Source organism: Bidens hawaiensis, unplaced genomic scaffold (genome assembly GCF_021521415.1).
Source record: "Bidens hawaiensis isolate Kalapana, Puna unplaced genomic scaffold, B.hawaiensis_p1.1 tig00001461_1, whole genome shotgun sequence".
In the NCBI taxonomy this organism is placed as follows: Eukaryota; Viridiplantae; Streptophyta; class Magnoliopsida; order Asterales; family Asteraceae; genus Bidens; species Bidens hawaiensis.
Genome location: NW_027491082.1, coordinates 3,987,927 through 4,010,991, shown reverse-complemented (window position 1 = coordinate 4,010,991; position 23,065 = coordinate 3,987,927). Strand labels below are relative to the sequence as shown.

Here is a 23,065-nt window from a genome sequence, read left to right as displayed (position 1 = left end):
AATTGAGATTCTTGTAACGGCGTTCGGTTTCCTACGATGTTGCATCATCAATTCAATTATTTTTCGTTGTCCACGGTCTTTACTTCCTAGCGGTGGTGGATGCCGTGTGAAGAGGTAGGTCCCAGCAGAGCCCAGTTAGACCCGCAAGACTCACCTCGAAGAGGGACGTCTGCGCAGTTAAACCCGCAAGACTCCTCGAAGGACGTCTGCGCAGTTGAACCCGCAAGACTCACCTTAGAGGGACGTCTGCGCAAAGACCAACTGGATCCGCAGGACCCACCACGCTCAGAGAGATGACGTCCTTATGCGCAGTACGCAAGCTGTTCCTGCAGGAAAATCCTCCCAATGGTGAAGTACCCCGCCTGTTCCCGCAGCTGCGGATACAAGCCATCAGGGAAGGCTACCCGCACTAACAGCAATGCTACACACACAAGGCACTAACTCTCAATAATTCAGTAGTCACCTGAAGGAATGAGCAAGGCGGGAATACTCCCGCCCAAATGAGCCAGTCTGTACGCTTCTGGAAGATCTGTTGTACTATACCTGCCAAGGTATGGACAAAATAGACAAGATCTTACCAAAGCAGCCCATGATCCAATCACAGGGTGACAGCTCACCGACAACAGTACGAGGAGGAGCATGCTCTAGTACAAAATGTCACCATCAGCCGCTGCCTACCCACCAACCCTCATCGTGGCACGTACATAGCCTGCAGTTGGTGGAATATGAATAGTACACAGCCGGCCATGTCACTATCAACCGCTGCCTATCCACCAACCAGCATGACACGCACGCAGCCCACAGTTGGTGGAACAGGAATATTATACAGCTGGCTGTACCTGCTTGGAAACCTACCTTCGGCTATAAATACTCCAACACCTTGGAACGGTATTATCATCTTATCTTCTCTAGCAATCTCTTAATATACACTTATATTCAGAGCAATCTAGTCTGATTCTCACGCCGGAGGGTGGTCACAAGGAGGAACCCCCCCTTCTCAGTGACGAGCTTACGGTGTCTGTTTTGCAGGTCACCTGAAGAACAACCTTCTTTGCCGGACATAATCCTCGTGGGAAACATCTATTTAACCCCCAGATTGTCCATAATCTGCCCGGGGTCGATTAGTGTTTCTTCACCGTGATTTGAAATCCACATACTAATTGGCCAAGAAGGAAGATAAAAAGGGATGCGTTTTGTATGAAATCCACATACTAACACACGTGTAGCTAGCAAGCAAAACCCCAGTGTTTTGAAACCCGGCCCGGCCGGTCGTACCGGTCGGACCGGAACCCGGTCCCTATACCGGGCCGGATCAACGTATTTTGGACGTTTCCAAAAACCCGCCCGGGTTTCACGGGTGGCGGTCGGCCCGGACCGGTTGACCCGGTGGGTGGACCGGTAAAACCCATCTTTTATAAAATCCAAAATGAAATGTGCATGCCAGGATTCGAACTTGGGTCATTTTAGAGATAGAAGCTTTAATAATTACCTCATAAGCCAACCAACCAAGCTTCATTGATGTCTCTATTGATCAAACATAAATCACATATATTTAAAAAACAATGTATAAAACATAAATAAACATTAAAGTTTGTTGGTATTATTATTTTTGGTTATTATTATTTTTTATATGTATATGAATTATATATATATGTAAATATATATTTAAATTATTTATGACATCATCCGGGTCAAACACCGGTCCGCCCTCCCGGGTCGGTCCGACCTTTGACCCGGTAAGGAGTCCGGGTCGACGTCCGGGCCGGATCTGAAAACATTGCAAAACCCAAATTTCCCGGCAAGCAAAACCCAAACTTCCAGTTACAATCATTCATGCATAGTTTATTGCTAGGCAAAGCAAAAATTTAAAGGAATAGTAACTTTTAGTGTCTATGAGAAGTTGTAAATTATAATATATATATATAATGGTTGAATGGTTTGCAACCAAACCAAACAAAATTAATCGATATAACTGAACCAAACAAAAATCAGACGGTTCAGTTTAGTAGTTGGGAAAATTTATAAAATAGCTTCTTTTAGAGAGAGAAAGCCCAAAATAACCATTTTTTCCTTAAAATTTTTTAGAATTTGAACTTTCCAGACGCATTGAGAAAGATAATAATTTAGAGGGAACATGCCAAATAACTAAGGAAAGTTAGGGAGGAGACCAGATTTGGGAAAATAATGAAGGGAAAGTCCAAATAATTTTGAAATCTTGGAGTAAAAGTTCAAATTTTACTAAACTTTTTTTCTCAAAAAACCATCTTGACAGACTGTTTTCTATGTTTCCTACCTTTTCCGTCCATATTTTCAAATTCTAGGAAAAAGATATTTTCAACACCACCACCCACCGTTCGCCTTTTACCACCACAATTACCGCCACCATCTACCACAACCACCACCCACCCACCGCCCGCCACTACCATCCATTACCACCACCCACCGTCCTCCACCACCACAGTCTACCACCCGACGGTAAAGATGAAGATAAAAATGAAAATAAAGATGAAGAAGGTGAAGATGAAGATGAAAAAGATGAAGAAGATGAAGATGATGATGATGAAGATGATGGAGAAGACGGTGGTGGTGGAGGACGGTGGGTGGCGGACGATGGTGGTGGGTGGTGATCGATGGTAGTGGCGGACGGTGGGTGGGTGGCGGGGGTGGATGGTGGTGGCGGCGAACGGTCGGTGGTGGTGGTGGTGGATGGTGGCGGTAGTGGTGGTAGAAGGCGAACGGTGGGTGGTGGTGGTGGTAGAATCTCGTCTCTCAAGACGAGATTTGAAAATATCTTTTTCCTAGAATTTGAAAATATGGACGGAGAAGGTGGGAAACATAAAAAAGACAGTCTTTCAAGACGGTTTTTTGAGAAAAAAAGTTTAGTAGAAATTTAAACTTTTACTCCAAGATTTCAAAATAATTTGGATTTTCCCTTCATTATTTTCCCAAATCTGGTCTTCTTCCTAACTTTCCTTAGTTATTTGGCCTGCTCCCTCTATATTATTATATTTTTCTAATGCGTCTGGAGAGTCCAAATTCTAAAAACTTCTAAGAAAAAAAGGACTATTTTGGGCTTTCTCTCTCTAAAAAGGGCCATTTTGAGAATTTTTCCTTAATAGTTTTTGCATGATTTGTGTAAAAAACATGTGAAAACCAAAACCGTATAAACACAAAGACAGCAAACTTGGAACACAACATTGTCCTTAATTCCATTACTTTTTCTCTCTATGCTAGCCTTAATATCATATATTTTTAATTATCGTTTATTAATGTCAAGAACAAAGCGTAAACGTAATACTAAAGATTGCCGTCTTCGGAAATGGTGAGACAGAAAAAAAAATCCCCAAAACCCTAAATTATATAATTTATGAGCTAGCTGTGCCGGCAATTTTGACATTGTCGTCGGATTTTGGACCTCCATATTTTTATTTTAAAATGCTAATAAATTAATAATATAAACTCATTCAAATTATCTCCAGTATATATTTGTATATACGTATTGACGTGTTTGAGCCTACATGAAGAAGATAGGAGTCGAGAGGGGCGTCATCCATTTGTATATAATAATAATAATGGACGAAACAACCGTGCCGGCCGGCCGGCAGTCTGATATTTAAAAAATAACAAAAGCACAGTTAAGATATCATAGAATATATCATAGCTTTAAATGGGTATCCATCACATAAACAAAATCCAAAGCAAACAATTTAATTTGTAGAGATTTATATCCTCTATGAGTTAAACTTAATCCGTGTAATATACGGGCTTCTTTCTAAACATTACCACATTGATCTGAGGCTAAACTGAGAAGACGTGATCCGGAATTGCTTCTTCGCATAGCATGTCGCAAATCGGCGAAGATCTCCACATTGTCTTCCTCCCTTTTTTCACTTCTAGCCACCTTATTCCTCTAGTCAACGCCGCCAAGCTTTTCGCCTCTCGTGGCGTTCGCTCCACCGTCATCACCACCGTCCACACAGCCCAAACATTACAAGCCTCGGGTATTACTATCCACACGCTCAACTTCCCATCATCTGAGGTCGGGTTGCCAGTGGGAATTGAGCTTATAAACTCGGCCCCTACTCAAGAAATGGCGGGCTCAGTATTCCGAGGCATGATGATGCTTCAACCAAAGTTCGAACAAGTGATTCGTGAGCTTGCACCGGATTGTATCTTCTCCGATATGTTCTTCCCGTGGACCGTTGACCTTGCTGACCAACTCAATATCCCTAGACTCTTGTTTTACCCTTCATGTTTCTTTTATCATTCTGTTTTACATAGCTTGAGAGTTTATAAACCTCATGAGAGTGTGACATCGGAGTCAGAAAGATTTGTTGTTCCTAATTTGCCGGATAATATCACCATGACGCGGGCTGAGATGTCGGAACATCTGAAAACCAAAACCGAATTCGGTAAGATACTCGAATTGATTTACGAATCGGAGAAACGAAGTTATGGATTTGTACATGATACATTTTACGAAATGGAACCGGCTTATGTCGATCACTTCAAGAAGACTAAAGGTGTGAAAGTGTGGCATATTGGTCCTCTTTTTCGGTTTTTTAACCGTGTGTCGGATTATAAGCATGATTGTCTGAGTTGGTTGGACTATCAGCACCCGAAATCGGTGATATACATTTGTTTTGGAAGCATGGCGAGTTTCCTGGAAGCTCAGATCACTGAGATCGCATTGGCGCTTGAGGACTCGAAGCGACCATTTGTGTGGGTGGTGGGAAAGGCCGGAAACGTTGGGTTGCCGGAAGGGTTTGAAGAGAGAGCCAGGAGGGAGAACAAGGGTTTGATCATAAGTCAGTGGGCCCCGCAGGTGGAGATTCTACAACACCCTGCGGTTGGAGGGTTTTTGACTCACTGTGGTTGGAACTCGACGCTTGAGGCTGTGGTGGCTGGTGTCCCATTGGTAACATGGCCATTGTTTGCGGAGCAGTTTTACAACGCGAAGTTGTTGGAGCTTTTAGGGATCGGTGTGGGAGTTGGAGCGGATGTCTGGAATTTAGGTTACGAGATTACAAGCCCAATTATCATGAAACGGGACATCATAAAGGCAATTGAACTTTTATTAGGCGACTCTGGCATAGCTGAAAGCATTAGACAAAACTCTAAAGAGTTGGCCATAAAAACTAACAAGGCCATTGAAGATGGTGGTTCTTCCATCAACAATTTAATGGCTTTGATAGAAGAACTTAAAGTTGTTAAATTGACCTCAAAGCCCTAAAGCTATATATCCACTTAGAAGTTTCATAAAGTTTAGATATTGCATGATTAATCTTATATATTTCATGCAAGTGCGCAACTATATTATTACAAATATTTTCAATCATCGTGGTCTAAATAAATCCATCATAATAATCAAGAGACGTTACGTTCAACTTATCTGATATCTTTTAATTCATGCTTGACTTTATAACGTTGAAAAAATCTTTGTAATTAATACATGCTTAAAACTTGACATAACGATGATGTTTACTATTGTTTCCTGAACTTTTTTTTAAATCATATTATAGTGGTGTGTTAGAAATTTAATCAAAACCATAAATGACTCAATTCTCAACTTTCACTCAAAAAAGGCTTGACGTAGCTTGTTATCTTGTGATTTTGAATAATAAATGTTTATTATTTTGTCAAATAAAAAAATGGGTCTCATACTTCACCCACTTTAGTTTTCACTCCTTTTCCCCTTTCATCACTTGTACACGGATTGCGTCACCTAGCGACGAATTTAATGGCAAGGGAAAAAAGACAAAGATGTTGAAATGGAAAAAAGACAAGGATGATGCTAAATGGGACAAGGGAAATGGGATTTTTTTTTCAAACTAGTAGAATTTACTAAAATAAAGTAGGTTGTAGGTGTTTGACAAGAGTATTAATGGGTTTTTGGTGTTCGTTTATTTAAGATGGAGGAAATGATTTAGCAGCTTGCCAATCAGCAGTGACTTGTTAGTTGAAGATGACCGGATCCGTCATATGAAATGGCTGAATTCAAGTTTCCTTCCTTCCGCCATATAGTAGCTTAACATATTTTCATTTTTAGCAAACTTGTGGATAATAAAAAAAGACAAGAAATGCCATAGAGGTGTAACTTGAAAATAAATAAAACCTTCTATATGAGATGAAGGGATTGAACTCTAAATTTTCATTTTGACAAATTCATGGAAAATGGGTTAACAAAACCATGATGTTTCGATGGAAAGAAATAAATAAATTTAGACATTCGGAACGTAATTACAGTTGTTTTCGTTGACGATTCTTCCACCGTAGTTTGTTTTCGTTGACGATTCTTCCACCGTAGTTCTTGACCTTTTATATGAAACACCAAATTATGGTGCATTACCATTTGTCATCGAAATGAAAGAACAATAGCCACCATTTTGAAAGGTTTATATGATAGCAACTTTATAATTGATAGTTTTTTAATAAATATTTTCCTCTATGTTTTAATTAATATAAAATTTTAAAAACATTTTTTTACTAATTTCTTTTTTGGTTTATATTCCTATTTGCATTGATCAACGTGATTTGTATGTTACACGTTCAGTTGGATCATTAGGTTGCGGTCAATCCAGTAACTTTCAAATCATGGCTTACCCTATTCTTATAAAGTTAGAGTTATTTTTCAAATCATTTTGGGCAAACATTTTATACCGGAACAATCGGGACGAAATTACATAAAAAACACCATTAATAGCGAAATTTCAAAAGAGTACACCATGTGTCCATGACCATACTCGTGAGTTTATTTTGGTAAACCCTACTCGTTTGAAAAAAAAAAATGGTTGAAATGGTTGCTAGCCCGTGCTCTGAATAAAAGTCGTGAAACGATTTCCATCCACAAAATCTCCGTCTAACTATTTGAAAATTAAAAGGAAAGACTAAACCCACGAATAGATTTTTTTTTAAACGAACAAAATTTCATTAACACCTATGAAGCATTCCTATATTATAATTATTATATACAGTTACTTAGAGATCATGCACGTTCCTACCACCTCAACATAGACAACACACCAAAACCTTTTACACATACACATTCGTCATGGTTACCGACCTTCATGTTGTCTTCATCCCTTCACCTGCCCCGGGCCACATGATACCTCTAGTTCAAGCCGCAAGGGTGTTCGCCGCTCGTGGCTTTCGGTGCACCATCATCACCACCGTACACAACGCCCTCACGTTTCAAACTTCCATTGATCGTGACATCAACATCGGATACCCTATCACCGTCCGTACCATCAACTTCCCAGCATCAGAAGTCGGACTGCCCGTTGGAATAGAAAGCTTTGGCGCTTGTACTACTGAAGAAATGGAAACCGCACTTTTCCGAGGCGTGCAACTGCTCCAGGCACCAATGGAACAATTGGTTCGAGATGTGGCTCCAGACTGCATCTTCTCGGACATGTTTGCAACATGGACAGTGGATCTCGCTGAGGAGCTTAAAATTCCAAGACTCTTGTTTTACGTTAACAATTTCATTTATCACTCAATGTCCCATAGCTTGAAAGTGCATGCTCCTTACGCTAATGTAAAATCAGAATCCGAGAGTTTTATAGTACCTGGTCTTCCAGATAACATCACCATGAAGAGATCTCAAGTCTCACACATGTTCTTGACCAAAACCCGCATGGGTGATATGATGAAAGACGTTAGAGAATCAGAGAAACGAAGTTACGGATTAGTGCACAACACGTTCTATGAGATTGAACCGGCTTATGCGGATTACTTTAAGAAGATTACAGGTATGAAAATCTGGCATATAGGTCCTCTTTTCCAATTTGTTAATGATGGCGGTGCGTTGGAGAAAAATAGTAGCCTTACTTGGCTTGATGATCAAAAACCAAAATCAGTAATATATGTTTGTTTTGGAAGTATGGTGAGATTCCCAGAAGCTCAGATAACTGAAATAGCATTGGCGCTTGAAGAATCGAAGAAACCGTTCGTTTGGGTGGTGCGGAAGAAGGGAAACGAAGGGGTCGGTGGTCTGCCAGAAGGGTTTGTGGAGAGAATGGTGACGGAAAACAAGGGTTTGATTATTACAGGGTGGGCCTCACAGGTGGAGATTTTACAACACCCATCCGTTGGTGGATTTATGACTCATTGTGGTTGGAACTCGGTGCTTGAGGCCGTGACGGCTGGTGTGCCATTGATGACGTGGCCGTTGTATGCAGATCAATTTTACAATGAGAAGCTAGTGGAGCTTTTAGGAATAGGGGTGGGCGTTGGGACGGACGTTTGGAACCCTACTTCTGATATTATTAGCCCTATTATCGGAAAACATGATATTTTAAAGGCTATTAAGCTTTTAACCGGCAGGTCTACTATAGCTGAAAACATCATGCAAAACTCAAAAGAGTTAGCTGTGAAGGCGAAGAAAGCTGTTGAGGAAGGTGGTTCTTCTTTAAATGGTTTGAACGCCTTAATTAATGAACTTAAACATGTTAAACTGAACACCAAACCCTAATCGGTTTATGCTGTCCAGTTAAGGTTTAAATGCTTTGATTCATGAACTTATCTTTGTAATTCGCTATGAAGCTGTGTTTTATGAACTGAAATAATTATATAAATTAAAATAAAATATTGTTCTTCTTTAAATGGTTTGAACGCCTTAATTGATGAACTTAAATATGTTAAACTGAACACCAAGCCCTGATTCGGTTTATGTTGTTCACTTAAGGTTTGGATGCTTCGATTCATGAACTTATCTTTGTAATTCGCCATGAACCTGTGTTTCATGAACTGAAATAATTATATAAATCAAAATAAAATACTGTTCTTCTTTAAATGGTTTGAACGCCTTAATTGATGAACTTAAATATGTTAAACTGGATATATACGTTCACTTAAGGTTTAAATGGTTTAAATGCTTTAATTCGTGAACTTGTCTTTGTAATTCGCTATACAATTGTGTTTCATGAACTGAAATCTTACTATACTAATAAAAGAAAATGTTGAGTCTTAGGTGTCAAGCCTATATTTCTTCTAATTTCTAATCTCTAATCTCTTATCTTATTCATTCTAGCTATCCGTGGGTCACGGGTTAAAATCATTTTATCAAGTGGGCTATAACATAGTGTGGATTTTATAACATAGTGTCATTTTCATACGTGAAGTTTAACCAATTACGCAACTTTAACACATTTTTTTAAATTTATTGCAAATCAACACCCGGCGTTTCCAAAACAATGTTATTTTAGTAATTTTTGTTAACCCGTTTGCTTTTTCCTTTAAGTCTACATTAAATTAATTCATAGGTATTTTGATAATCACAATTGAAATAACGGACCTTATTTATTTTTATCATTTGATAAATCCTGTGTAATACACGGGTTCAAAAGCTAGTAATCATATAAATCAAAATAAAATATTGTTTTTCTTTAAATGGTTGGAATTAACGCCTTAATTGATGAACTTAAACATGTTAAACTGACCACTAACCCTTGATTAGGTTTATATTGTTCACTTTAGGTTTAAATGCGTTGATTCATGAACTTATCCTTGTAATTCTTTATGAAACTGTGTTTCATGAATTGAAATAATTATATAAATCAAAATAAAATATTATGAACTTTTAGTCTTTTACCATCACAGCATGGTTAGGAACACTACGGCCATAAAGGCCTTTTCAATAAATTTACGTTTCAATAAATTTACTAAACTTTAGAAGGCGTATCTTAACAACCAACATGTATTTATTACTTCTTTTGATACTTCTGGTTTCCTCGCGTCTGAAGCCATGGAGTTACTCATGTTCAACTGGTCATGTATAGTAATTTTATAACTGCAAGATTAGCAAATGTGACTTTTAAAATATTGTTTTGCAATTCAAAAATTGGTAGCGGCACAGCTTGTTGCCCGCTTGCCTTTTGTTTCGATGTAATAAAAAACTTACAAGAACTTTTAAAAATTGATTATTTATTATGTGTGTCTGTATGTATTCATCGTGACATTAATTGAGATGGTATAGATAGAATCGGGTCGTTTATTTTGCCATTTCGTTCTAAATTATTTTATCATAGTGGTATAAGAGTCATTCATTTTCTCATTTTCTCTTTTTTTTATAAATTTCCTTGATTTTATCATATACCTTACGAAAATAGCAATACCGGCGGCTAATAGTCAAGAAATAAGAGCGATACGGCTGATCTCGAATAAGCGATTTGGAGGAGATCACAAATAAATTTTGTTCTTCAATTGGATGCATTAATGATTACACATCGATTTTGTTGCATTTGTTCATCTCTGTACATCTTGTGTAAAAGTGTTATTGTGAACTTTGTAGTAAGATTCAAAGTTTGATCATGTGGTGAACAATGCTACAATATTTGATTGATTTTCGTTGTTGCGTTTGATTTCATGTGTCTTTCATGATTGCTCTAGGATTATCGTGTCTTTGAACGATTATGTACACGTTGAAGTTGAAGGTGCTCTGATTACTTATATATCTAGATCATGTGTTTGCTATAATGTCTATAACCAAATTTATATTCTGAATTTTAATTCATGATTATACTATCTATGAATGTTTGGATTGAAGATGGGTAGTTACCATGGTTCATAAAGAAGAATATGTTACATTTATATTTTGCAACATAGTTTTTTTCTTAGGATACTCGAAACCCAATTAACTCAACCCGGAAAAACCTGAACCTGAATTACCCGTACCAAAAGAAACCGTGAGAGATTTGGGTTGGATTTCGGGTGTAGATTTAAAAATTGAAACCCGAAAAACCCGAAACCCGAAAAACTAACCCGAATAACACCCCTAATAAGGTATGCATGGTTGGAATAGACGAGAATACAGTGAACAAAATTTGTTCATGTTAGATTTCAAACCAATAAACAGTTGATACTTGTTTCACATGAAAACTTAATCTTAAACATTGGAAATTAAACCTTAAATGAACCGAATTAAGGCTTTAGGGCCAATTTAATGGCTTTGGGTTCATGTATCAAATCCGTTAAATGGTTGACGGAAGAACCACCTACGTCAGCGACTTTTCTAGCTTTCGCAACTATAGCTCTTTTGAGTTTTGTCTCATGTTTTCAGCTACCTACTTCTATAGTACCTTGTTTTTCGAGTTTCGACAAACAGGCTAGTAATATCCATACTTGAGTTCCAAACATCCGCCGTAACTCCTGGTGGTGAATTTTTATTTTTTATGTTTTCTTTAATAAATAAACCAAAACTAGTATTTAGACCCGCCACGTTGCGGCGGACAACAGGAACCTCCTATAGTTAACATAGGATTGAGGATTTGAGAACCCACACGTTGTGCTAGGTTTGTGACTATATTATTGCATAGGCTCAATTGATCATAGTTGTTGAACATGTATTATTGTAGTTTTAAAATAACCATGTAATTTGTTAAAACATTTATTATAGGAAATACTTACTCTCCAATTATCCTTCGTTTTTCCTTTTAACCACAAAACACTAAACATTCATCTACTTCCCAAATCTGAATCAATTCAGTGTTTGTTCTATTGTCAACAGTAGATAGGTCAACCACATCATCATATATATATACACCCTTACCTAATTCGCATTACATAAAAAATCAAATCAAACACATAATAAAAACCACAAACACCTACTGCCGGCCACCACCATTCGCTACCACCACCGGCATCGCTACCACCGCCTGTACCATTATAACATAAGCGGATCGTTGTTAGACAAAGAGTAAAACCAACTAACCGGTCCGTAGATGTTATGGAAATTTTACCAAAATGCTTATGAGTCTTATGATAGAGTTTATCATTTGATCATATACTGCAGTTTACGAACATCTATAGGTGTGTCGTAGCAAATCTACTTTTACACTATACAAAATTTGGCTTCATTTTGGCTTTCATCTAAGTAGGTAGATTTGATTTCTAAAATTTTAGGCATTCCTTGCACAATATGGACACCGTTGTCTTTTTACCTTTGGTCCGGTTTTCGCCTTGTCTTGTATCTGCAGAGAAATGGTTCATCTTCGAGGTCATGTATGGATAAATTCTTAGGAAACTTATCTTAGTAAAATATACACATACCATAATTCGTTTAGATACTTAATTGTACATGTTGAGTTTATATACAACTTCTGATGTTTTCCTTCTGTTGGTTGTGGCAAAGTGAATGTGCTGGTATGTTGGTGACGGAAAGGGGTACAAACTTTGCTATTTTTCCAATCCTCGGGGTGTAGCAATTCTAAGAAGTGTTGGAATTAAAATAACAAAAAAGCATAAATCATAGGGAGATTTGGCAAATACAAAAATTGAGCAGCAGCAAAGACCATCTTCCTTTCACTTAAGAGGTAACAAATTAACATGCAATTAAATATATATAGGGTATTGGGTTACTTAACTCAGACAGCGCAATACAATTCTGATTTAGGCGCCGCAACACAACTCGCCGTTCAAATGAAACAAACGGATCCTGAAACAGAGAAAAAAAGAAGCAAACGGAAATAAAACCTACCAAATCGATAAGTACACGGAAATGAAATTAAGAAACGCAAACCATAGATTTAGAAGTCGAACAATTGAGATTCTTGTAACGGCGTTCGGTTTCCTACGATGTTGCATCATCAATTCAATTATTTTTCGTTGTCCACGGTCTTTACTTCCTAGCGGTGGTGGATGCCGTGTGAAGAGGTAGGTCCCAGCAGAGCCCAGTTAGACCCGCAAGACTCACCTCGAAGAGGGACGTCTGCGCAGTTAAACCCGCAAGACTCCTCGAAGGACGTCTGCGCAGTTGAACCCGCAAGACTCACCTTAGAGGGACGTCTGCGCAAAGACCAACTGGATCCGCAGGACCCACCACGCTCAGAGAGATGACGTCCTTATGCGCAGTACGCAAGCTGTTCCTGCAGGAAAATCCTCCCAATGGTGAAGTACCCCGCCTGTTCCCGCAGCTGCGGATACAAGCCATCAGGGAAGGCTACCCGCACTAACAGCAATGCTACACACACAAGGCACTAACTCTCAATAATTCAGTAGTCACCTGAAGGAATGAGCAAGGCGGGAATACTCCCGCCCAAATGAGCCAGTCTGTACGCTTCTGGAAGATCTGTTGTACTATACCTGCCAAGGTATGGACAAAATAGACAAGATCTTACCAAAGCAGCCCATGATCCAATCACAGGGTGACAGCTCACCGACAACAGTACGAGGAGGAGCATGCTCTAGTACAAAATGTCACCATCAGCCGCTGCCTACCCACCAACCCTCATCGTGGCACGTACATAGCCTGCAGTTGGTGGAATATGAATAGTACACAGCCGGCCATGTCACTATCAACCGCTGCCTATCCACCAACCAGCATGACACGCACGCAGCCCACAGTTGGTGGAACAGGAATATTATACAGCTGGCTGTACCTGCTTGGAAACCTACCTTCGGCTATAAATACTCCAACACCTTGGAACGGTATTATCATCTTATCTTCTCTAGCAATCTCTTAATATACACTTATATTCAGAGCAATCTAGTCTGATTCTCACGCCGGAGGGTGGTCACAAGGAGGAACCCCCCCTTCTCAGTGACGAGCTTACGGTGTCTGTTTTGCAGGTCACCTGAAGAACAACCTTCTTTGCCGGACATAATCCTCGTGGGAAACATCTATTTAACCCCCAGATTGTCCATAATCTGCCCGGGGTCGATTAGTGTTTCTTCACCGTGATTTGAAATCCACATACTAATTGGCCAAGAAGGAAGATAAAAAGGGATGCGTTTTGTATGAAATCCACATACTAACACACGTGTAGCTAGCAAGCAAAACCCCAGTGTTTTGAAACCCGGCCCGGCCGGTCGTACCGGTCGGACCGGAACCCGGTCCCTATACCGGGCCGGATCAACGTATTTTGGACGTTTCCAAAAACCCGCCCGGGTTTCACGGGTGGCGGTCGGCCCGGACCGGTTGACCCGGTGGGTGGACCGGTAAAACCCATCTTTTATAAAATCCAAAATGAAATGTGCATGCCAGGATTCGAACTTGGGTCATTTTAGAGATAGAAGCTTTAATAATTACCTCATAAGCCAACCAACCAAGCTTCATTGATGTCTCTATTGATCAAACATAAATCACATATATTTAAAAAACAATGTATAAAACATAAATAAACATTAAAGTTTGTTGGTATTATTATTTTTGGTTATTATTATTTTTTATATGTATATGAATTATATATATATGTAAATATATATTTAAATTATTTATGACATCATCCGGGTCAAACACCGGTCCGCCCTCCCGGGTCGGTCCGACCTTTGACCCGGTAAGGAGTCCGGGTCGACGTCCGGGCCGGATCTGAAAACATTGCAAAACCCAAATTTCCCGGCAAGCAAAACCCAAACTTCCAGTTACAATCATTCATGCATAGTTTATTGCTAGGCAAAGCAAAAATTTAAAGGAATAGTAACTTTTAGTGTCTATGAGAAGTTGTAAATTATAATATATATATATAATGGTTGAATGGTTTGCAACCAAACCAAACAAAATTAATCGATATAACTGAACCAAACAAAAATCAGACGGTTCAGTTTAGTAGTTGGGAAAATTTATAAAATAGCTTCTTTTAGAGAGAGAAAGCCCAAAATAACCATTTTTTCCTTAAAATTTTTTAGAATTTGAACTTTCCAGACACATTGAGAAAGATAATAATTTAGAGGGAACATGCCAAATAACTAAGGAAAGTTAGGGAGGAGACCAGATTTGGGAAAATAATGAAGGGAAAGTCCAAATAATTTTGAAATCTTGGAGTAAAAGTTCAAATTTTACTAAACTTTTTTTCTCAAAAAACCATCTTGACAGACTGTTTTCTATGTTTCCTACCTTTTCCGTCCATATTTTCAAATTCTAGGAAAAAGATATTTTCAACACCACCACCCACCGTTCGCCTTTTACCACCACAATTACCGCCACCATCTACCACAACCACCACCCACCCACCGCCCGCCACTACCATCCATTACCACCACCCACCGTCCTCCACCACCACAGTCTACCACCCGACGGTAAAGATGAAGATAAAAATGAAAATAAAGATGAAGAAGGTGAAGATGAAGATGAAAAAGATGAAGAAGATGAAGATGATGATGATGAAGATGATGGAGAAGACGGTGGTGGTGGAGGACGGTGGGTGGCGGACGATGGTGGTGGGTGGTGATCGATGGTAGTGGCGGACGGTGGGTGGGTGGCGGGGGTGGATGGTGGTGGCGGCGAACGGTCGGTGGTGGTGGTGGTGGATGGTGGCGGTAGTGGTGGTAGAAGGCGAACGGTGGGTGGTGGTGGTGGTAGAATCTCGTCTCTCAAGACGAGATTTGAAAATATCTTTTTCCTAGAATTTGAAAATATGGACGGAGAAGGTAGGAAACATAAAAAAGACAGTCTTTCAAGACGGTTTTTTGAGAAAAAAAGTTTAGTAGAAATTTAAACTTTTACTCCAAGATTTCAAAATAATTTGGATTTTCCCTTCATTATTTTCCCAAATCTGGTCTTCTTCCTAACTTTCCTTAGTTATTTGGCCTGCTCCCTCTATATTATTATATTTTTCTAATGCGTCTGGAGAGTCCAAATTCTAAAAACTTCTAAGAAAAAAAGGACTATTTTGGGCTTTCTCTCTCTAAAAAGGGCCATTTTGAGAATTTTTCCTTAATAGTTTTTGCATGATTTGTGTAAAAAACATGTGAAAACCAAAACCGTATAAACACAAAGACAGCAAACTTGGAACACAACATTGTCCTTAATTCCATTACTTTTTCTCTCTATGCTAGCCTTAATATCATATATTTTTAATTATCGTTTATTAATGTCAAGAACAAAGCGTAAACGTAATACTAAAGATTGCCGTCTTCGGAAATGGTGAGACAGAAAAAAAAATCCCCAAAACCCTAAATTATATAATTTATGAGCTAGCTGTGCCGGCAATTTTGACATTGTCGTCGGATTTTGGACCTCCATATTTTTATTTTAAAATGCTAATAAATTAATAATATAAACTCATTCAAATTATCTCCAGTATATATTTGTATATACGTATTGACGTGTTTGAGCCTACATGAAGAAGATAGGAGTCGAGAGGGGCGTCATCCATTTGTATATAATAATAATAATGGACGAAACAACCGTGCCGGCCGGCCGGCAGTCTGATATTTAAAAAATAACAAAAGCACAGTTAAGATATCATAGAATATATCATAGCTTTAAATGGGTATCCATCACATAAACAAAATCCAAAGCAAACAATTTAATTTGTAGAGATTTATATCCTCTATGAGTTAAACTTAATCCGTGTAATATACGGGCTTCTTTCTAAACATTACCACATTGATCTGAGGCTAAACTGAGAAGACGTGATCCGGAATTGCTTCTTCGCATAGCATGTCGCAAATCGGCGAAGATCTCCACATTGTCTTCCTCCCTTTTTTCACTTCTAGCCACCTTATTCCTCTAGTCAACGCCGCCAAGCTTTTCGCCTCTCGTGGCGTTCGCTCCACCGTCATCACCACCGTCCACACAGCCCAAACATTACAAGCCTCGGGTATTACTATCCACACGCTCAACTTCCCATCATCTGAGGTCGGGTTGCCAGTGGGAATTGAGCTTATAAACTCGGCCCCTACTCAAGAAATGGCGGGCTCAGTATTCCGAGGCATGATGATGCTTCAACCAAAGTTCGAACAAGTGATTCGTGAGCTTGCACCGGATTGTATCTTCTCCGATATGTTCTTCCCGTGGACCGTTGACCTTGCTGACCAACTCAATATCCCTAGACTCTTGTTTTACCCTTCATGTTTCTTTTATCATTCTGTTTTACATAGCTTGAGAGTTTATAAACCTCATGAGAGTGTGACATCGGAGTCAGAAAGATTTGTTGTTCCTAATTTGCCGGATAATATCACCATGACGCGGGCTGAGATGTCGGAACATCTGAAAACCAAAACCGAATTCGGTAAGATACTCGAATTGATTTACGAATCGGAGAAACGAAGTTATGGATTTGTACATGATACATTTTACGAAATGGAACCGGCTTATGTCGATCACTTCAAGAAGACTAAAGGTGTGAAAGTGTGGCATATTGGTCCTCTTTTTCGGTTTTTTAACCGTGTGTCGGATTATAAGCATGATTGTCTGAGTTGGTTGGACTATCAGCACCCGAAATCGGTGATATACATTTGTTTTGGAAGCATGGCGAGTTTCCTGGAAGCTCAGATCACTGAGATCGCATTGGCGCTTGAGGACTCGAAGCGACCATTTGTGTGGGTGGTGGGAAAGGCCGGAAACGTTGGGTTGCCGGAAGGGTTTGAAGAGAGAGCCAGGAGGGAGAACAAGGGTTTGATCATAAGTCAGTGGGCCCCGCAGGTGGAGATTCTACAACACCCTGCGGTTGGAGGGTTTTTGACTCACTGTGGTTGGAACTCGACGCTTGAGGCTGTGGTGGCTGGTGTCCCATTGGTAACATGGCCATTGTTTGCGGAGCAGTTTTACAACGCGAAGTTGTTGGAGCTTTTAGGGATCGGTGTGGGAGTTGGAGCGGATGTCTGGAATTTAGGTTACGAGATTACAAGCCCAATTATCATGAAACGGGACATCATAAAGGCAATTGAACTTTTATTAGGCGACTCTGGCATAGCTGAAAGCATTAGACAAAACTCTAAAGAGTTGGCCATAAAAACTAACAAGGCCATTGAAGATGGTGGTTCTTCCATCAACAATTTAATGGCTTTGATAGAAGAACTTAAAGTTGTTAAATTGACCTCAAAGCCCTAAAGCTATATATCCACTTAGAAGTTTCATAAAGTTTAGATATTGCATGATTAATCTTATATATTTCATGCAAGTGCGCAACTATATTATTACAAATATTTTCAATCATCGTGGTCTAAATAAATCCATCATAATAATCAAGAGACGTTACGTTCAACTTATCTGATATCTTTTAATTCATGCTTGACTTTATAACGTTGAAAAAATCTTTGTAATTAATACATGCTTAAAACTTGACATAACGATGATGTTTACTATTGTTTCCTGAACTTTTTTTTAAATCATATTATAGTGGTGTGTTAGAAATTTAATCAAAACCATAAATGACTCAATTCTCAACTTTCACTCAAAAAAGGCTTGACGTAGCTTGTTATCTTGTGATTTTGAATAATAAATGTTTATTATTTTGTCAAATAAAAAAATGGGTCTCATACTTCACCCACTTTAGTTTTCACTCCTTTTCCCCTTTCATCACTTGTACACGGATTGCGTCACCTAGCGACGAATTTAATGGCAAGGGAAAAAAGACAAAGATGTTGAAATGGAAAAAAGACAAGGATGATGCTAAATGGGACAAGGGAAATGGGATTTTTTTTTCAAACTAGTAGAATTTACTAAAATAAAGTAGGTTGTAGGTGTTTGACAAGAGTATTAATGGGTTTTTGGTGTTCGTTTATTTAAGATGGAGGAAATGATTTAGCAGCTTGCCAATCAGCAGTGACTTGTTAGTTGAAGATGACCGGATCCGTCATATGAAATGGCTGAATTCAAGTTTCCTTCCTTCCGCCATATAGTAGCTTAACATATTTTCATTTTTAGCAAACTTGTGGATAATAAAAAAAGACAAGAAATGCCATAGAGGTGTAACTTGAAAATAAATAAAACCTTCTATATGAGATGAAGGGATTGAACTCTAAATTTTCATTTTGACAAATTCATGGAAAATGGGTTAACAAAACCATGATGTTTCGATGGAAAGAAATAAATAAATTTAGACATTCGGAACGTAATTACAGTTGTTTTCGTTGACGATTCTTCCACCGTAGTTTGTTTTCGTTGACGATTCTTCCACCGTAGTTCTTGACCTTTTATATGAAACACCAAATTATGGTGCATTACCATTTGTCATCGAAATGAAAGAACAATAGCCACCATTTTGAAAGGTTTATATGATAGCAACTTTATAATTGATAGTTTTTTAATAAATATTTTCCTCTATGTTTTAATTAATATAAAATTTTAAAAACATTTTTTTACTAATTTCTTTTTTGGTTTATATTCCTATTTGCATTGATCAACGTGATTTGTATGTTACACGTTCAGTTGGATCATTAGGTTGCGGTCAATCCAGTAACTTTCAAATCATGGCTTACCCTATTCTTATAAAGTTAGAGTTATTTTTCAAATCATTTTGGGCAAACATTTTATACCGGAACAATCGGGACGAAATTACATAAAAAACACCATTAATAGCGAAATTTCAAAAGAGTACACCATGTGTCCATGACCATACTCGTGAGTTTATTTTGGTAAACCCTACTCGTTTGAAAAAAAAAAATGGTTGAAATGGTTGCTAGCCCGTGCTCTGAATAAAAGTCGTGAAACGATTTCCATCCACAAAATCTCCGTCTAACTATTTGAAAATTAAAAGGAAAGACTAAACCCACGAATAGATTTTTTTTTAAACGAACAAAATTTCATTAACACCTATGAAGCATTCCTATATTATAATTATTATATACAGTTACTTAGAGATCATGCACGTTCCTACCACCTCAACATAGACAACACACCAAAACCTTTTACACATACACATTCGTCATGGTTACCGACCTTCATGTTGTCTTCATCCCTTCACCTGCCCCGGGCCACATGATACCTCTAGTTCAAGCCGCAAGGGTGTTCGCCGCTCGTGGCTTTCGGTGCACCATCATCACCACCGTACACAACGCCCTCACGTTTCAAACTTCCATTGATCGTGACATCAACATCGGATACCCTATCACCGTCCGTACCATCAACTTCCCAGCATCAGAAGTCGGACTGCCCGTTGGAATAGAAAGCTTTGGCGCTTGTACTACTGAAGAAATGGAAACCGCACTTTTCCGAGGCGTGCAACTGCTCCAGGCACCAATGGAACAATTGGTTCGAGATGTGGCTCCAGACTGCATCTTCTCGGACATGTTTGCAACATGGACAGTGGATCTCGCTGAGGAGCTTAAAATTCCAAGACTCTTGTTTTACGTTAACAATTTCATTTATCACTCAATGTCCCATAGCTTGAAAGTGCATGCTCCTTACGCTAATGTAAAATCAGAATCCGAGAGTTTTATAGTACCTGGTCTTCCAGATAACATCACCATGAAGAGATCTCAAGTCTCACACATGTTCTTGACCAAAACCCGCATGGGTGATATGATGAAAGACGTTAGAGAATCAGAGAAACGAAGTTACGGATTAGTGCACAACACGTTCTATGAGATTGAACCGGCTTATGCGGATTACTTTAAGAAGATTACAGGTATGAAAATCTGGCATATAGGTCCTCTTTTCCAATTTGTTAATGATGGCGGTGCGTTGGAGAAAAATAGTAGCCTTACTTGGCTTGATGATCAAAAACCAAAATCAGTAATATATGTTTGTTTTGGAAGTATGGTGAGATTCCCAGAAGCTCAGATAACTGAAATAGCATTGGCGCTTGAAGAATCGAAGAAACCGTTCGTTTGGGTGGTGCGGAAGAAGGGAAACGAAGGGGTCGGTGGTCTGCCAGAAGGGTTTGTGGAGAGAATGGTGACGGAAAACAAGGGTTTGATTATTACAGGGTGGGCCTCACAGGTGGAGATTTTACAACACCCATCCGTTGGTGGATTTATGACTCATTGTGGTTGGAACTCGGTGCTTGAGGCCGTGACGGCTGGTGTGCCATTGATGACGTGGCCGTTGTATGCAGATCAATTTTACAATGAGAAGCTAGTGGAGCTTTTAGGAATAGGGGTGGGCGTTGGGACGGACGTTTGGAACCCTACTTCTGATATTATTAGCCCTATTATCGGAAAACATGATATTTTAAAGGCTATTAAGCTTTTAACCGGCAGGTCTACTATAGCTGAAAACATCATGCAAAACTCAAAAGAGTTAGCTGTGAAGGCGAAGAAAGCTGTTGAGGAAGGTGGTTCTTCTTTAAATGGTTTGAACGCCTTAATTAATGAACTTAAACATGTTAAACTGAACACCAAACCCTAATCGGTTTATGCTGTCCAGTTAAGGTTTAAATGCTTTGATTCATGAACTTATCTTTGTAATTCGCTATGAAGCTGTGTTTTATGAACTGAAATAATTATATAAATTAAAATAAAATATTGTTCTTCTTTAAATGGTTTGAACGCCTTAATTGATGAACTTAAATATGTTAAACTGAACACCAAGCCCTGATTCGGTTTATGTTGTTCACTTAAGGTTTGGATGCTTCGATTCATGAACTTATCTTTGTAATTCGCCATGAACCTGTGTTTCATGAACTGAAATAATTATATAAATCAAAATAAAATACTGTTCTTCTTTAAATGGTTTGAACGCCTTAATTGATGAACTTAAATATGTTAAACTGGATATATACGTTCACTTAAGGTTTAAATGGTTTAAATGCTTTAATTCGTGAACTTGTCTTTGTAATTCGCTATACAATTGTGTTTCATGAACTGAAATCTTACTATACTAATAAAAGAAAATGTTGAGTCTTAGGTGTCAAGCCTATATTTCTTCTAATTTCTAATCTCTAATCTCTTATCTTATTCATTCTAGCTATCCGTGGGTCACGGGTTAAAATCATTTTATCAAGTGGGCTATAACATAGTGTGGATTTTATAACATAGTGTCATTTTCATACGTGAAGTTTAACCAATTACGCAACTTTAACACATTTTTTTAAATTTATTGCAAATCAACACCCGGCGTTTCCAAAACAATGTTATTTTAGTAATTTTTGTTAACCCGTTTGCTTTTTCCTTTAAGTCTACATTAAATTAATTCATAGGTATTTTGATAATCACAATTGAAATAACGGACCTTATTTATTTTTATCATTTGATAAATCCTGTGTAATACACGGGTTCAAAAGCTAGTAATCATATAAATCAAAATAAAATATTGTTTTTCTTTAAATGGTTGGAATTAACGCCTTAATTGATGAACTTAAACATGTTAAACTGACCACTAACCCTTGATTAGGTTTATATTGTTCACTTTAGGTTTAAATGCGTTGATTCATGAACTTATCCTTGTAATTCTTTATGAAACTGTGTTTCATGAATTGAAATAATTATATAAATCAAAATAAAATATTATGAACTTTTAGTCTTTTACCATCACAGCATGGTTAGGAACACTACGGCCATAAAGGCCTTTTCAATAAATTTACGTTTCAATAAATTTACTAAACTTTAGAAGGCGTATCTTAACAACCAACATGTATTTATTACTTCTTTTGATACTTCTGGTTTCCTCGCGTCTGAAGCCATGGAGTTACTCATGTTCAACTGGTCATGTATAGTAATTTTATAACTGCAAGATTAGCAAATGTGACTTTTAAAATATTGTTTTGCAATTCAAAAATTGGTAGCGGCACAGCTTGTTGCCCGCTTGCCTTTTGTTTCGATGTAATAAAAAACTTACAAGAACTTTTAAAAATTGATTATTTATTATGTGTGTCTGTATGTATTCATCGTGACATTAATTGAGATGGTATAGATAGAATCGGGTCGTTTATTTTGCCATTTCGTTCTAAATTATTTTATCATAGTGGTATAAGAGTCATTCATTTTCTCATTTTCTCTTTTTTTTATAAATTTCCTTGATTTTATCATATACCTTACGAAGATAGCAATACCGGCGGCTAATAGTCAAGAAATAAGAGTGATACGGCTGATCTCGAATAAGCGATTTGGAGGAGATCACAAATAAATTTTGTTCTTCAATTGGATGCATTAATGATTACACATCGATTTTGTTGCATTTGTTCGTCTCTGTACATCTTGTGTAAAAGTGTTATTGTGAACTTTGTAGTAATGATTCAAAGTTTGATCATGTGGTGAACAATGCTACAATATTTGATTGATTTTCGTTGTTGCGTTTGATTTCATGTGTCTTTCATGATTGCTCTAGGATTATCGTGTCTTTGAACGATTATGTACACTGAAGAAACACTAGGTGACCCGGGGCAGATTACGGATAATCTGGGGGTTAAGTAATGTTTCCCACGAGTATGAGGTCCAGCAGAGAAGGTTGTTCTTCAGGTGACCT

The 23,065-nt window shown here is 38.3% G+C and overlaps 4 protein-coding genes across 4 annotated transcripts; all 4 read left to right on the top strand.

Annotated features, from left to right (window-relative positions):
- The first annotated feature begins 3,821 nt into the window (after positions 1–3,821).
- On the top strand, positions 3,822–5,374 carry LOC143577455 (solanidine UDP-glucose glucosyltransferase 1-like). The gene has a single exon (XM_077061287.1). The coding sequence runs from the start codon at positions 3,842–3,844 to the stop codon at positions 5,231–5,233; it is 1,392 nt and encodes a 463-aa protein (XP_076917402.1). The 5' UTR covers positions 3,822–3,841; the 3' UTR covers positions 5,234–5,374.
- Positions 5,375–7,066: 1,692 nt separating this feature from the next.
- LOC143577444 (solanidine UDP-glucose glucosyltransferase 1-like) lies at positions 7,067–8,751 on the top strand. Its single transcript, XM_077061279.1, has one exon. The coding sequence runs from the start codon at positions 7,103–7,105 to the stop codon at positions 8,471–8,473; it is 1,371 nt and encodes a 456-aa protein (XP_076917394.1). The 5' UTR covers positions 7,067–7,102; the 3' UTR covers positions 8,474–8,751.
- A 7,607-nt stretch (positions 8,752–16,358) lies between these two features.
- LOC143577433 (solanidine UDP-glucose glucosyltransferase 1-like) lies at positions 16,359–17,911 on the top strand. The gene has a single exon (XM_077061269.1). The coding sequence runs from the start codon at positions 16,379–16,381 to the stop codon at positions 17,768–17,770; it is 1,392 nt and encodes a 463-aa protein (XP_076917384.1). The 5' UTR covers positions 16,359–16,378; the 3' UTR covers positions 17,771–17,911.
- A 1,692-nt stretch (positions 17,912–19,603) lies between these two features.
- LOC143577423 (solanidine UDP-glucose glucosyltransferase 1-like) lies at positions 19,604–21,307 on the top strand. Its single transcript, XM_077061261.1, has one exon. The coding sequence runs from the start codon at positions 19,640–19,642 to the stop codon at positions 21,008–21,010; it is 1,371 nt and encodes a 456-aa protein (XP_076917376.1). The 5' UTR covers positions 19,604–19,639; the 3' UTR covers positions 21,011–21,307.
- Positions 21,308–23,065: the final 1,758 nt, after the last annotated feature.